General features: G+C 39.4%; 1 protein-coding gene across 1 annotated transcript; it reads right to left on the minus strand.

The window, feature by feature from the left end:
* Window positions 1-1,527: 1,527 nt before the first annotated feature.
* Window positions 1,528-12,502, minus strand: LOC137268358 (uncharacterized). Its single transcript, XM_067802911.1, has 4 exons — window positions 12,458-12,502; window positions 11,977-12,097; window positions 4,490-4,950; window positions 1,528-4,114 (listed from the first exon to the last, which is right to left on the minus strand). The coding sequence occupies exons 2-4, from the start codon at window positions 11,994-11,996 to the stop codon at window positions 3,657-3,659; spliced, it is 939 nt and encodes a 312-aa protein (XP_067659012.1). The 5' UTR covers window positions 11,997-12,097; window positions 12,458-12,502; the 3' UTR covers window positions 1,528-3,656.
* Window positions 12,503-16,966: the final 4,464 nt, after the last annotated feature.

A 16,966-nucleotide genomic window follows, 5' to 3' on the forward strand; every position in this document is an offset into this window, starting at 1 on the left:
ATGTGTTTTGAATCCATAATCATTTCATTATCTTTTCAATTTAACCCACAGAGGTGTCCGAACGAAATGGTCAAATCATATTTAATGGTAGGAATTGTTCCAGAATTAGTTTAAATTGAATTTTACGCCGCATTCAGGAATGTTCCAGTGTAACGGCAGTGATTAGTGTTCGGCAATTTGTGTTTCGACTGCAGTATTTATTGCTCGCACCCATCTCTATGTTATGTTAGTTTGTAGCCCACTTCTAATGGTATTGTTACATTATTGTTAGTGGTAAGTAAGTTTTGGATACACTGAGAGTTTCTCAGTCCGTAGTAGAGAAAAATAACTACTTCATAATTATTCTCTTTGCACGTAGGCGTTGGTAATATCGTATCATGAAATTAGATAGGTTAGTTTCAGATCTTTCTATACATATATGATGAAAGATGTTATCCTTAATGCGTACATGCATTAGAAAGCAATTTTAGAAACACAGATTTACCAACGAAGTGAATCTGAACTGGCGATGATAGGTTGTTTTCTCTGACGTCTGCTTCGGTCATATTTAAGTGAAAGCACCAAAACAGTACGGGTTCAATAGGTCATAAGCATGTAAACAACACACACATCACTCAGGCACACACGCCAGTCAAATTAAATACCTAGTGGAACATATATTGGACACTTGGGGAAACTTACACTCCGAAATGGAACAGTCGTCTTTTAAACTGAGTGAGTACCTTCTCGTTGTTGCTGAGTTGTGGGAAGTGCGACTGCCAAGTGTCAGTCTCAGCATATTGAAGTTTTATTTTACTGACATTTAGCCTTTGAAAACTTAGAGTTGGCCTGCATAATAATTAGTGTACTGCCTAGCGCCAATTAGAGCATATTGTAGTTTTCAATGACTGACCTTAACATTTGAAAACGTAGAATGTGCCTGCATAATAGTTAGGCTTATATGGTAATAGCCTGATAGGTCCCCCGTTAAACCGCATTTATTCATGACTGGTAGAATGGTGTGGAAGTTTCCATAGTCTGCCTGTGAGTTGTCAATACTTCCGGTCTGAGTGTTGTTTTCACCTGTGATAGTGAGTAGCTACCTTGTTGTTGTAGGTTGGGCAGGGTGAAGTATCTCTTGTAGTTGCATGTAGGCAGGTTCATGTTGTGACTCTGTTATATGACTACCTGTTAACCATTAGCAAAGTGTAGAATGTATCTGCATAATATTCCTCTGTGACGAAACGATGTCAAATCGCATGTAGTCTTGCGTTGGTTCTAATACAATTTTTGAAGTTCATCAACCTTGTTGCGTGTTGTTTTCACGTTTAGGCTATCTCAAGGTGTATAGGCCTGCCAGATAGATCGTTGAATGACTATTAGTGCATTCCACCGTAACATCCAGCTATATGGGGGTGGTCTGTAAATAATCGAGTCTGGACTAGACAATCCAGTGATCAACATTTGCTTAATTGGGAACCGATGACATGTTACAGTTAAACATCTGCCGTGACAAAAGGAACCACTAAAATATAACACTGACAATCCTAACATTTTCAGTAATATGTATTGAGCAAACAAGAGCAAGATACAAAGATCCACAATAGAGGTTTCATGTACAATGCAACTGAGTCAAATCTAAAGTATTGGGTCACCAAAGTCTTGCAAAGCGGCGAGCGGTCGGGCAGCGGTGATGAAAGTCAAGCGTTGACAAAGGCAGGCAGAGTTATGTTGGTTGAATGATGACACACTCAAGTAAAACTCGATGTGTAAGTCAATGTGTGGTCAACCAGCCTTAAATATATACAGAGTCACTGATTCCTGAAAATTCGAGCACTTTGCTGCCACATCGCCACCAACGTAGAACTTTCTCGCACTCTACCGGAAGTAAACACAACTAGTCAAGGAGGGCAACTCTAGAGCACTACCTTAAAGGCCTGCCGCTAAAATACTAATAGCACTGAACATTTATGATTCGAAATGTGATCCATAGCAACTATCACTCAAAACTTTCAACACTGTGATCCAATAATAATTGTCACTTAATAATACAATTTACAGAAAATACACTCTCGTAACACGTGTCAACCAATCAACGTGCCTGACCACCCGATCCCGTTAGTCGAATCTTACGACAAGCATAGTCGCCTTTAATGGCAATCATCAGCATGGATTGCTGAAGGCATTTTCTACCCCGGACCTTCACAGGTCACGCAGGTAATGAAATATATGTTGCGGATAGAACGTTTCAACAGAATTTACATTCGTGAAAGGCACCTTCTGTGAGATCATTAGAACGGTATTGGACCTATCAAAAATAGTGCATTAGGAGTTTACACAACACTCAACAATATACCAGCTATATGGCTTTAAAATATTGAGTTTGGATCAGATAATCCAGTGATCAACAGTATGAACATCGATCTGCGCGGTTGGGGACCGATGACGTGTGAACCAAGTCAGCGAACCTTATCTTCCGATCCCGTTAGTCGTCTCTTACGACATGCATGAGTTACTGAAAGTCAATATTCTAAGGCAGATCATCTCGGGTGCTTAACAAAAGTAAATATGCATCGCCCAAACCATTCATTTGAATACCATGAGCTATTCACATGTGAACGATCACTCGGAAAAAATACTACAAACAAGAAGTATGTTAAAACCCTAAAATTTGATAGTCATACAAACTTAAGGTCATTTACACATAGGTAAATACAACTTCTTGTGTGCTTAACGGACACTTTAAACGACATGTTAGAACTTGCACTGAAGACACTGATTAAATATTCGTTGAGTTTTCGTGAAATGAAACATTGTCAAAAACAGCGAAAAACATGGGTGCTGAGACACACTATCATAATGTTACTGCCCGGGGTCAAAAGTATTTCCCCACAATTGTCGCCGCAAAATAGCGAGTTACAATAGGGTGTATATTCAGTAAAGAGTTTTAGCAGAAAAAAAAATTACTCAACTGTGAATATCAGAACTTTGTAAAGCCATGTGCCATGTTCAAGCAGGCGACAAATAATATCATGGGGGCTTAATTCCAAATCATCCGGTAGTGCAAATGTTCGGGGCCTGTCTAAACATTTGGTCAGTTATTTTTACAATATTCTATCCTCACTTTGACTTTCAAAACGCAAAGCGCTACGAAACGCGATTATGGCGGCCACTGTGGGGAATCGCTTTATGTCCCTGGATTAGATTCAAACACAAGTAAAATGTAGCGCAAGTAGGATTGCGCAGCATAGAGAATATGACCAGTCCTGAGCGAAGCGAGCAAAGGTTGGCAACGTACTTCCCTCGCTTCGGTTCGAAAAATATTTTTCATGTCAAAATAAAATACCGCCACCATCAAAGGTACACTCCCATTTCTTAACAGGGTTGTGCTATCAGATTTCTAGTCCCATGATTAATAATTACTCACGTCAAATATATTCTATTCGACATTTTTAGCACAACTCATGGTATATCAGATTGTTCTTCGCCTCCATTTCCCCCTGCCAGCTTCTGGAATATTTAATGCATAACAGTGCATGAGGGTGACCTGACGATTAGCTTATGCTGACACTGAACAACTGAACTATCGAAAATATGGGTAGTTGTATGCAAACATTGTTTCAGCACATTTCACCGTATTTTCTCTGTCACCCTTCTGTGCTCAAGGATTCAATCATTCAATTTAACGCAAACAAATTCCCTACATCCAATCTGCGACAGCCCTTCTCATAATCTTTATTATTAAATGGCAACTTTCTCCTGGGGGTTTCAAACATTCCGTGTTCCTTCATGAATCTCTGTAATTCATTAAAAGACATGCCGCCCGCCTTCAGAATCTCACACACCACCGTGTCCGAGGTAGTTTTCGACATTTTAGATGTTTCATGATCCAACATTTGCTTCCAACGTCTCCTCATCAGGTGGTACTCCAGGTTGTTGTCGGGAAAGACGTATGTCGTATCTTCTCGCCCAATCCTTTCTCTATCTGCAGTATGCTCTGTCGCATGCTCTACTGCATACCCTGCTGCCCGAGAGGTACGGGGCCACCAGCTTACATACACTGATTCGTCCAGAGATAGTGCAAAGTGTTTTTCGCTTCCATCCATAGTTTCCCATGTGTACATTTTTATTTTCTCTGCAATATTTGATACAATATATTTATGACATATTCATGAGACACATTGATGAACTTCGGGATTTGTTATGAATGTTTGGGCAGAACTTGTCAGCAATCTTTTTAGATTTATCTATCAGATCTTTACAGGCATTTACCTTTGAAAGTTTGATCTATTAAGCTACCCTCGGTCAGTGAGAGGAAAAGGAAGCAATTCTGAATCAGTATCACCACGGAAACATATGGCACATTGATGAATCAGTATCACCGCGGAAACGTAGCGAAGCTAACCTTGTACAGCTGTGCAGTCAGAAGACGGGTTCATTACTACTCATATCATAGTTGCTGTTAGTAATATAAAACCAAGGTATTCAATCGGGTTAGTTTTTTACTTACCTTTGAAAGGGGAATCCCATCCCGACATGTTAAACAGAGTCTTTGGGCTTGATCCACCTCCCAGGTAAATGACCAAATATCTCCGTAAAGTTTCTGGTCTCCAGACAACTGTAAGACTCCTTGGAGCTCCGCCTGCATAGAGGACATTGTACACCACCCAGCAGCAGTTCTGTCTCAGTAAGGAATACCATGGTGAGGCCTTTTGTTTTTCCCAACACTTCATCATTTCATTCAGGTCCAGTTTTGTGGCCGAAATCCTATATGTATAGTCAGGTGTCATGGCCTCTGCTGTAATGTCTCCAGCAAGGCAGTTGTTGCATTTTCGTTTCTTCTTAATTCCGAGATCTTGAGGCCACCAACTGATGTATTCACCATTACTTAACTGTAGAGATGCATGGCCGACCTGTGCGACTCCGAGAGGCATCCATATATTGATGTAATGGTAACTGGAAACCGGGTCACTGTAACAAAAAGGAACACAAAATCTACAAACTTTCTTTTTCAAATCTGTAAACACGGATATTTGGAACATGAAAGTAGTTGCAATCTTTCGTGGTAAGGTAAACAACTGGGTAAATGAATATCTAAACAATACGAGGCTGAACAGTTTCTCTGAAACAGTGCAGACATCCGTTTGGTTTTATTTTCATCTTATAATGATGCATGTAGTTTCCACATGAAGGATACTAAAAGACCTCCCGCATAATACCAGATTTATTAAACGTGTCAGTGATTTGCTTGTATTGCATTAAACGAGCGAAACCTTTGCTCATAGTACCAGCTGTCATTTTTTCAATGCTCAAGTTTCAGTCGATGATTTCATTACTTCATGTTGTAATTATGGCACAATTGTTAAGGTTGGCACCTGTAGGAACGTGCATAATAGTACGGGTACAAGTAACGAATGTGAGTCCGAAATGGTGTCTTCGCAGAAAGGCGACATTTTGGGGCGTGCAATAAGCATGAGCCGTTTTTCGTTTACGACTTCGTGCGAAAAGAGTGGACATTTGCAACAATGAGTTCACTTTACTCATTGAGTTTCACTTAAAATATAACACAAACAGACGCCATTAACTTTCTTACAGACATAACTGATATTTGTTAAAAAAGATTTTTTCATCTGACCTAGTGACTCCAGACAGTACCTTAACAGGAGAGAACTTTTGAAGCCAAACATTTGGAATTGGATCAAGACAAGTTACCAATGTAAAAAGCATTAGGACTTAGATAGTGCTTCGAATCCGATAAGTTTGTGTTCAAACCAGCAACCAAAATGGACATTCGTTCCAAGACAAGTTCAATCTTTAACCCAATGAGCTTTTTAATCTAGCAAGCAATTATCACAAGACTTACGTAGGATAAAATGTGGTTTGGATGATTAAATTAAATTTTAGACTTTATCTTTTATGCTGGAAGAAATGGTTCGAGGGGTTGCCAGAATTCGAGTGCGTTTCAACTGATAAGTACATGAAGCCAAAGGATTTTGAAAGGGTTGTCATTTCACAGCTTCACCTTTCTTGATAATGCAAGTTAAACCGGATCTGAGTCAGTAGTAACCTATTTGAGACTTGTTAGTGAAACAGAAGACATTCACTATTCATTTGAGTTGAAAAACTCCAAACAAACAACTCCAGAGTAGCACCTCTCAAACAAACAACTCCAGAGGAGCACCTCTTAAACAAACAACTCCAGAGGAGCACATCTTAAACAAACAACCATTCCACGGACGGAATCAACAGCAACTACTGTGGTAATTCGAGTTGTCAGTCAGGGGCCCCTTTCACAAAACTCTCGTAGGCCTAAGTTCTCGTAACTTTTCTCGTAGCATTCCTACTTCCTATGTTACAGTATAGCAGGTACAAATGCTACAAGAAAAGTTACGAGACCTTAGGTTTTCGAGAGCTTTTTTAAACGGGGAACTGATCATAAGAGAACTGAAAGCTGCTGTTGATGACACGGACAGCATGTCTGTAATTACAAACAATCAAAATGTCAACTTAAGATTTAGTAGCAAACAGATTTCCGGTTATCTATGGCGGCTCACCCCTCAGCAATGGCACAATAATGAAACGAAAGTAAACCCAGCTGATGATGCGTCCCTATGGACTCACAGTGACAAATGTTACATAGTCTGACCTGTGGAATCAGCAAGATAAATGACCTGTAATCGTTGTGAGATTCCAAACAATGATTCAAAAGTGAAATGGATAAAATGTATATAGAGTAAAACGCAGACGGCTACCACCACGGGTACGAGTAATGATGGATTTTACGAATGAAGAGACATTTGGCGGACATTGTCAAGGGGAACATGATACATCTGAAACAAGAGTTCAAATACTGAATAAAACATTACATGATATAACTGATGCAGGGGCTTCAATTGTCCTAAACAGTCCTCCAATCATGTTTGTAAGATCAGATTTTGATTCTCTTGAAGTTAAGTGTGGTTGTGCCTTGGTCGAGAGGTATGGAATAATTCCGTTTGACTACACTTGCACTTCATTTGGTTGCGCACTCGCTTGATATCAGTTCGGTGTAAACGCCTTGAGGAGATTTGTAGCAAGAAGGGGTTATGTGCAGCAAATCCGATCAGATAATGGTACCAATCTAAAAGGCACAGACAGGACACTTCATGAGGCAATCAAGCTCTGGAATCAATCTACCAGTAAGAGAAACATGATACAGAGAAAGGTTGAGTGGATACTCGGTCTCCCCACATAATTACACCATGGTGGAATCAGGGAACATGCAGCTATAATATGTGTCTGAGAGCAATGAATACTTTTATAAAAGTTACGTTCAGTTTTAATGTATCGGTATATGTGAAACTGGACATGCTTCAAATCATTTGACGCAGAGTATGGTGTTATGATGGTTAATTTTGTACAGGTAAAGGGGCGATAGCACAGTGAAAGATGTACGCAAGGTTATGCGGGTAGAACAGCAGTAGCAGCAGCAGGAGACAGAATAAAAAGATGTGTTGGAACCGTGGTAGTGGTCAGTTGACACAGGTACATGCAGCGGTGACAGTACCTCCTAAATTGAAGGTGAGATTCACACAGATGCAGATGAAATATTGAGGGGAACTTAATTACCTGGGTCGTACTTCCACATTACTGCAAGGCGTCGTTTATGGTAAGAGAGACAGTAAGTCTAGATTTCCACACAATGAAGAAAGTCTCGGGGCTCCTTTTCATTACATTTAATTTCTTTTACTGTGAGCTTTCGTTCTCTAAAATAAGTTAAGCGACTAGTTGTTAGTCTTTGGATCAAATTTCGTTTGTTGAATCAAGATTAACTTCGGTGCAACAGAGTGTGGTGTGGCCAAAAAGTAAACGTTTTCACGTTTAGAGAGCCCGTTCACATTGTTCACAATGTGTGGATGGGGTGTTGGAGGTGGGATGACGATGATGATGATGATGGAGAGGTTTTATGGAGAGGTACGTACAAAACTGCTGATCCCCTATGGGTGACCCACTCTCAAAAACATCATCACCCTCTAGCCATAAATGACTGAGTTCCGTCTAGAAGAAACATTTGAGTATCGCGCTCGGGAAGTGCATCCGGAAATTACCGAGATCATACGAACGATCTCACTTTTGAAACAAGGTCGCTGATTGCACTACTAAATCTGATTACCTCCAATCACGAGTCTTGACCGCTCGCACCATGAAAGGGTCGTATTAGAACAGAGTTTACGTAGGAAGATGTGACAAGTAACCACTGTGGGAAGAGAATGTCATTCCCGGGAATTCAAATCAGTTACACATAATTACCCAAAAGAAACCTGAAGCGTGAAGCACCAGCATGAACCTGGGAATTGTGCTTGTTACGCCGGAAACCAATCCCTAAACGTTCGCTTTCGAATATCTGTGTAATGCAAGCGTTAGACCTGATTTAGTCTGTGTGGGTTACCTTATGGAAATACCATGCAAGTGTCAGTGAAACGAGACAAAGTATGGCATTGTTTGTCATCTCTGTGCTGAATGGCTGTGGTAAGGCTACCCAATACACACACGGTTACCCATTACACACATGGCTGGATGGTGAACAGGTATGAGTCAAGGTCTACCCCTGGAACGCCTGACTTCATTGAGCGTCGTGTATTGTGTATTGTTGACCACCTACTCCATCTCGTCACGTCATGCTTTGCAAGTGTACAATGTAATCGATGTCAACACTGTTCATGAAATCAAATCCATGCATGTGCTATGTCTTTTTCATTTGTTTACAGCATATATAAAGACATTGTTATACCTCCATGTATAAATGGATATCATGGTAAAATCTATAATGACTTGAGAAACGTATTCCTCCGTACAAGCAGCTGTTAAAGTCGGTGATCATAAGACAACATCTTTCAGTCCATCAGCTGGAGTTAACAATGTTGTGTTTTAAGCCCTGCTTTATTTCTATTCTTTATCAATAAACTTGGGCGCGAAATGTATAAGCGCCTGCAATTATGGTATAGTATTGACGACCTAATATCGTCGATATCTGCAGATCTTGTTTCTATATTTTCGTTCGCCGCTGTTGGCAATTAGATGTCTTATTTGGGTATTGTGAAATAGGGACTGAGTAGAAAACACAGACAAATCAAAAATCATTGTCTTCAGAAATTGAGGTATACTTTCCAAGCATGAAAATTGGCTAATTTTTATAGCCAAAATTATGAGTGGGAATTATTTTTATGTCTAAAATTGTGCGAAAACAAAACTGCTCTACATTTTGTGACACATAGCTCCTGCTAGGCAAGTGATTCTAGTAGTGGCACATGGACTTGAGACGTGAGCATATGGTCAGTTGGACGATCGTGTTAGGTGTGAGGATTTGGAGTTAGAGTGTTGGCTTGATATGTTTGAGGATTTCAGGATCTTCATCATCAGATATATTAATGTCAATCATTTAAGAACTTATGAAGAATAAAGGTGAGGTCTACTCTATTGAAGCTGTTGGCATTTTTGTTGAAGCAGTGCATGACATGTGACTCTGACGTTAAATTGAATTTGAACTGAAGATTGACTTGGTAAGAACTGAACAAAGGATTTGGAAACAACACTTATAAATACATCTTGAAACGGTGACGTATTGCAAGTACCTGGATATTGTGTTTCCCTCAAGACTGGTATGGATACAAGCCTGTGAAACTGGTTGTGCTAGCACGTAAAGCAATGGAATCAGTGTTAATTTTGTTAAATAACAACAGACATACTGATTTTCAAACTGCCTGTAAAACATTTGATTCCTAAATATCTTCTATTCTCACATGGGGGTCAGAAATCTGGGGGTAAAATACCACGAAGCTTCTTCAAAAGATTTCTAGGGGTGGTTAAGATGCTGCAAATAAAGTTATTCATGGAGAAAACGGACGATACTGATTATTCATAACAGCACAGATAAAAATTATAAAATATCGGATTAAGTTCTAAAGAATGAATGTTTCACGTTACATTATTTTGAAATGCTTAAATTACATGACGAACATGGTAAAATTAACTGGATGGCTCACGTTCGTCAGATGTTATTCACAAGTGATTTTAGCTGTGTATGGATTATGCAAGATGTTGGTGATGGCACTATTTTTATATCCACATTTAGAATATGTCTGACTGATGTGTAATCCAATCCTGGCAGCAAAAAACTGAATCATCATCACATTTGTCATGTTACTCTAGTATAAAGAACGTATTCAAATTTGAAACAAACAAATACACAGTAACACACGCACGTTCAAAAACAGAAACTTAGTTAGATCAATGTGTACATCTCTTAATGATTTCAGGGTTAACCAACAACGTTAAAGGAAAGTCAGTGATAATTCCGACACAGAATCCGTGAAGGTCTGGGGTAGAATAGGCCTTCAGCAACCCATGCTTGCTGTAAAAGGCAACTCAGCTTGTCCTAAGAGGCGACTAACGGGATCGGGGGGTCAGGCTCGCTGACTCGGTTGCCATATGTCGTCGGTTCCCATGATGCTCATGCTGTTGATCACTGGATTGTCTGGTCCAGACTCGATTATTGACAGACCGCCGCCATATAGATGGAATATTGCTGATTGCGGTGAAAAACTAAATTCACTCACTCCGACATAGAATCTATTTGTTTGCTCTGTGACATGAATGTTGTGGAAAACCAATACCACGCTGTGGTAGATATTATCTAATCTGTAATGAATACTTCTTGTCCATCAAAAAATATTGTAAAACTAGATTAACACTGCAACAAATACTAAACACTCCTGATGTAAATACATCTATATACCTGATAAAATATTTAGCTTAAGATTTTCTCAATACAATTTTGGTCATGTGCCATATGGCCTAAAATACGGAATACACTTGGTGAGTATGTGTGTCTGTCATCAATACACTGAGCATATTCATGTTCACTGAGGTGACACTAGCCCGTCTCACAATCCTTGAACCACATTATTATCTAGCCCTCATTGCAGTGCCAAGGCTCTAAATGAAGCAAGTCTACATTTCCGTAGGTCTGAATCTGATCTCCCTGGGGCTCCTTTTCAACTAACATGGGCTTATTTTTTTTATCAAAATAATATATATTCAGAGACTAAGCCTTAGTCTAAGGTGACAGCAAAGTGCTGACCAATCATCTAACAAAACCTACATTCATGTGAAGTTCAACGACAAATACAGATCTCAGTCAGATGTCTCTGTTACACAGTAATACTATGTATTACATGTAATATACTTGATACACTGTTAAAACACATATTTCTTAGAAATGAGTAAAACGTATACATACAAGCAATTCATGAAATTCCTCTTCAACAAAATATCTCCCCATTGTTTAAAACATTTACATGGTTATTCAGTGAGTGAAAAATTTGTGTATTTCCTGAATTTGTGTATTTCCTGAATTTGTGTATTTCCTCATATCAACTACAACAGCACGAGTCGTGCATATTGTCAGATATACCAGTATAGACCGGATGCTTTTGTAAGCTATTCTACATTTAGGAGGGATTTGACATCTTTACATTAGAAAGAATCAGATCAACACATGATTGTTTAAATTGGCAAATACTCTTTGTTGATAAAGGTGAAAAAACACTTAGTCCTCATCTGTCAAGCTGACAGATGTGTCTGTCAAGCCCAAATCCAAATCAAAGTCTAAACAAACTTTTCTTAAAATGGGTAGCACATGAGCGACAGACAGAATCGTACAGTGATTTGGGCAGTCTGAGATCATCCACACAAGCAAAATATGTCGGATTATCAGGGGTAATACATCAAAGTTGCACATTCATATTTCAAAGGTAAGAGTTCCGTCCGTAACCCCAATTGATTAGGATTGTTTCTAGGGTTTAGGGTTTAGATTTAGATTTAACATTATGCTATGTTTTGGATTAGGATTAGTGTTAGGTCTGTAAAGTCATGTATTCCTAGGCATAGAATCATTTTTTTTAGAAACAGGGGTTACGGGCGGAAATCTTTCCGTTTCAAAGAGTTATGAAAACAAACCTTGAGTCGGACTGTGCCATTGTTTGTTCTATTCGAGTTTGTCGTGGGTGGCAAAGAACTCCAGAGAAAAGAGGCTCGCCAATGCCTGGGTACTGCACACAGCGTGGAAGTTGAAAATGACCTGATAATACATCAAGTACAATGTGAAAGGATGCAACTGCTGTAGATGTCAGCGGTACATCAGATACGATTAGATAATGACAGTCACGTGACCAGGGACATCGAGATAGAACCTCTACACTGACAGGTTATTCGTGTTGCCGCCGACACTTTAAGCGTACATCCGGTTTACTCATAAAAGCGTTGAGCAATAGTCAGGGAAATTCCGTGTCATAAATAGCTTCACACATATCAGTGGGCACAAACATTATCGATTTGGATCAGTTCACAAGCACGTGTTGGGTGGATTACTCGCTGTGTAAATAAAACTAGTGTTTCGGAATAGCTGAACACATTGCTATTAAGGACCCGTTAAATGTACCTGTATATAATTTCTGAATTCCATATGACCGCTGTATGTCGAATATATTTGTGTAGCGTTTATTTCAATCCTGGACTTCACGCTTCCTTTACTGGTCGGACATCACTGTATAATATAAACAGAAAGGTCGGTGTATTATCAGCTTACATCACATTACAAATTGGTTAGCATCCCAGGGCTCTTTTAAGGAGATACGCAGTGACAATCTGAAATCACAAGTAGGATGTAAACCTATGGTGTGTTTGAATATCAGAGACACCTTGTACTGAATTGATGACGACTACCATTCTGTTACGTGTTCGGTTCCAAATGAAATTTAGTCGCCATCAATTCAGTATAACATGTCTCTGAATTTCAACCGCACTAGGTTTATCTCCATTCTACCATTCTAAAGTCGAACTTCCTCGCTCTGCGGAAGACACTGACTTATCCGGCACGGAACGAGAGGCGAGTTAATCTCGTCTGTGCAGGGAGTAGTTGGTGCCGTTCGTACTTTTTGAATATTTCAGCATAAAAACTAGTCTGTCTAAAGAAAACAAACTACTGTTTATTCAATGCAAAAATGTAATGCCTAACAGCTTGTTGTTATAATCCCAGCTCTACACGACTGCAACCAGCCTATTGTTTTGCTTTCGTGATACTGTACCCCCCTGGTCACACAATAATGGAATCGTCTGACCTACTTATTTTCTTGGAAGTAGAGTTTCGCAACAGTGTTGACATTTGGCGAAAGGGAAAGTGGACGTGAAAGTGGAAGATACTTAACTGGCTGTCGAATCAGGACCCTTCAGAATCGAAGAATAGATCCTTTACCGTAACTAATATTAGTAATAAATATAATGTTGAGTTTTACGATCGGAGAATGTCGATGGTGCATTCACGTGTGACTAAGTGGTGTGGTTGTACCAACATATCACAAAAGAGAGTATTGTGAGTTACTGTGTATAATGAAACGCTAGAGTGCAGTTTACCGGGCGCTGGCGGGGACTGCTGAGCGCTTGATAATTAGCGCGCTACTGTATCCTTAGCCCTTGGACACCCCCTTCTAGATCCTTAGCCCTTGGGCACCCCCTTCTAGATCCTTAGGGTTAGTGAGTAAAGGTTAGGGTTGGCTTACCTTTGGTGCGAGTATATCCTTCCGAAAAAGTCGGAAAGGTGTCCGGTAAAGCGCACTGCTCCCCAATGGAACACATGTTTAGCTTCTCTCTCTCTGTGCTCACACCCACGCTCTCTTTGTCTTACACTGTCACGCTCGCTCCCTCTCTCTCCGTGCTCATACCCACACTCTCTCTGTCATCTCACGCTCGCTCCCTCTTTCTTATCAGTTGATCTTTCACTCTGGACCAGTGCTAGGGCGACCTGTGTCCTGAGTGCCTTAAGACCACAAGTCTTTGTAGCTTTATCCCCAAACACTAGCCCATGTGTCTTAAAGGAATCTCCCCATTACCTTAAGTATTTAGGGAAAGATCACCCTGTCACACACGTCCTTGCCTCCAACCCGACATGCGACGAGAGAGTGACAGTGCTGCTTTGACAAAATGTGTGTACGTGCGAAAAACTTTGGATTCCTTGAAACTTTCCTTTCATCTTTTGGAGATGGACTGAGGCCAAGCTTTTCCCAAAGTCTTGTGGGGAAGATAGCAGAGCAGAACTCTGGTGGTTTAATTTTTTACGTAACATATATATTATTGTGGACAATGCACAACAGGACATGATGGAGGACAGACCATTAACTTGCCAATTTCCCATTCTAAACGGAAACAAATATACAGTTTTCCCGGTAGGTAAATGTCTACTATGTTTTGCTGCACAATTTTGTATAGATATGGATGTATAGGTGCAATGCATTCTTATTTATATGTTAGATATTGTTTATGTTAGGTGCTGAGTATTGTTATTGAATATTTTTATAAGATCGGATAATATATGATTGTGAAATTCCACGCTAACTGTGGAGGAATCATTCAATTGTACTTTTTAGTTTTAATAAACATTTGATCAGCATTTCCATCACTTCTGTTGTGTTGATATCAGTAATGCTGTTGGAATAAGCTGAAGTGGTGCGGCAGTGTTGTATATACAGACCCATACAAAAAGTTTTCGGACACTTGAAATTTCCATTGACTTCGTGACAGGTTAACCTCGCGTGACCGGTTTGCAAACAGACAAGTCGACCGCATTTATAAAACATCAGTAATTAAGCCCACAACAATAAAATATGTTTCCTAGCTGACACATTCCAACAGTTAATAAACACAATTTCCAGTGTGTGACAGAAACATCCTCGTTAAAAGGCGCCGTTGCCATTTGCATGCCGGCACTGTAAATTGATCACACACTCCAAATACGAATTTTCAAAGTCAGAAAACAGTGAAATGCACGCAAAACATTTACATCTGTCTTTCCTTTGAATAAAGCTCATTTACTCTTCTCTTTCATCGTGGCATGGGCACCAAAATTCTGACTCGCAACACACAGTTCGAACTGGAGAGCAAAATTCAAGATGTACCCAGTGTTTGCAAGTAGGACGTGTACATTGAGCCCACTTGACGAATATGAGGGAGACACACATTCTAACCTCAACTGACTGGAACAGTTTTACACTTGCTACACATTTCCTAACCGTCATCAACCATTCCTGAATCACTGTCACAAACTTCCAGAGTTTCAGAATTATCGTTACTGGTTACATGAACACTTGATATCAGTGATCATTAAGATGCTATTTTTGAAATTTAATACTCTCAGTAATTATCCGATTTTCACGTTTGAAAATAACGCTCTGAAACGCGATTTTGTATGGTGTGAAAAATGGCGACATTTACGATGAAGCCTATTTTGAAAGGCAATTGTAAGCACTTTAGCTTGGTCTGAGATAATAGTTTATGGTATGAGGAAACGGGGAATTTTGGTATATTTAGATTTTTATTTGACTTCAAAGTGAGGAATGAAGAGGACGGACATATATGTCCCTGTGACATCCAGGGGGTTACACCAAATCATAGACAAGTGCAGCACAGCCACTAGCAAACATGACATCTGTGGCTAAGCGTTTCATTCCAATATCATATTGTATTTTACTTAGACTACATAATCTGCATCAGACCGTTTATTAAACTTATATGTTGATGACTGCTTTGTAGTTTGATCACATCCATACACATATACAGAACTGTTACTCCGTTAATAATGATGCAAAATTAATCAAAATACATCTACAAAAACAGGAGAATATGGGAATCTACGAACTAAATTATGTATCGGATCGGTCCATCCAAATCGCTATTACCTGCTTTCTCATGTAGTACAGTGGTATCTTTTCTTATAAATTGTGAAACTACCAAAAGGTATCCTCTCACATTGGGGAACTTTGTATTGGAATAGTTTCGTTCACTGTGACCAAAACATAACGAAAATATACTGTCCGTATCCACAGCAAATTCTCTACATGTGATCTGAGTTACATTGACTAGTGTAAAGCATAGCGGAGTTATGCCCCCTTATCTTTTGGACAACATTTAGCAGTGTCTGTTTCTGAGGTAGTTGCAGTTATATATGTATACCAACGGATAGGAAATTAAATATTCTACATTTCTGTGCAATTTTATAGCCGCACGCAGATCCAGGACCACGCGAGCCCAAATCTCGCACAACGTTCACTTTTCAAACCTTACGAAAATGTGCGCCTGAAAAAAAAAATCGGCGTTCGGTTTTAAATCAAATTTAGAGCTATTATAATTTCGTTATCTACGTCTAATTTTTCAACACAGTATGTTTATCTCCATTCTACCATAACACTGTTATTCAGTTTTAAACCAATACCTAAAATGTTGGAACATCAGAGGTACATAACGTGATTATTTTTTCAGGAACAGGGATAACTTGTATGAGATTTTTTTTTTTAAAAAAAATAAAAATTGTCAAAACATTCCAAACTGATTACATAGAAATCGACCCAATCCAGATATGACCGAAATGAGCTTCCATAAATTTAAACTTTTGATATGGGTTCCCCGCTGAGATAATCACGTGACCTCACGCGTTAACATTGCAGACGACGCTTCACATAGAGGTTTGCGTGGTATATTTAAGATACACTTACATTTAATAATTGATGTGCATTCAAGAAAACGATGCAAGCATAAATTGCACTATGTTTACAATATTTCCAAAGGGACACTTACCTTTGGAAACTTCACGCGAAGCGTTTTGTCGGAGCTGATGCGAGGGAATTCCTGCTGTCAATATTCGGCTGCTTGTGACGTCACATGACTCGTTATAACGCGAGAATCCGCGAACGAAATGGCCGTTCGAAAATAGTTGTTCCAAAACAGGTTACGCGACGATAATTTAATGTTGCATAGACAGTTTTCATGAAGTTAATTTTCGTAAGACCCAAGTCAAAGTTTGCACATCTTACCTACAATCACATAATTTCTGTTAAATTTGCATTGTTTATTTATAGAACAACACTTCAATCAACATGTGTACAGCGCTGTGAACTCCTTT

Source organism: Haliotis asinina, chromosome 16 (assembly GCF_037392515.1).
Source record: "Haliotis asinina isolate JCU_RB_2024 chromosome 16, JCU_Hal_asi_v2, whole genome shotgun sequence".
NCBI classification, from domain to species: domain Eukaryota; kingdom Metazoa; phylum Mollusca; class Gastropoda; order Lepetellida; family Haliotidae; genus Haliotis; species Haliotis asinina.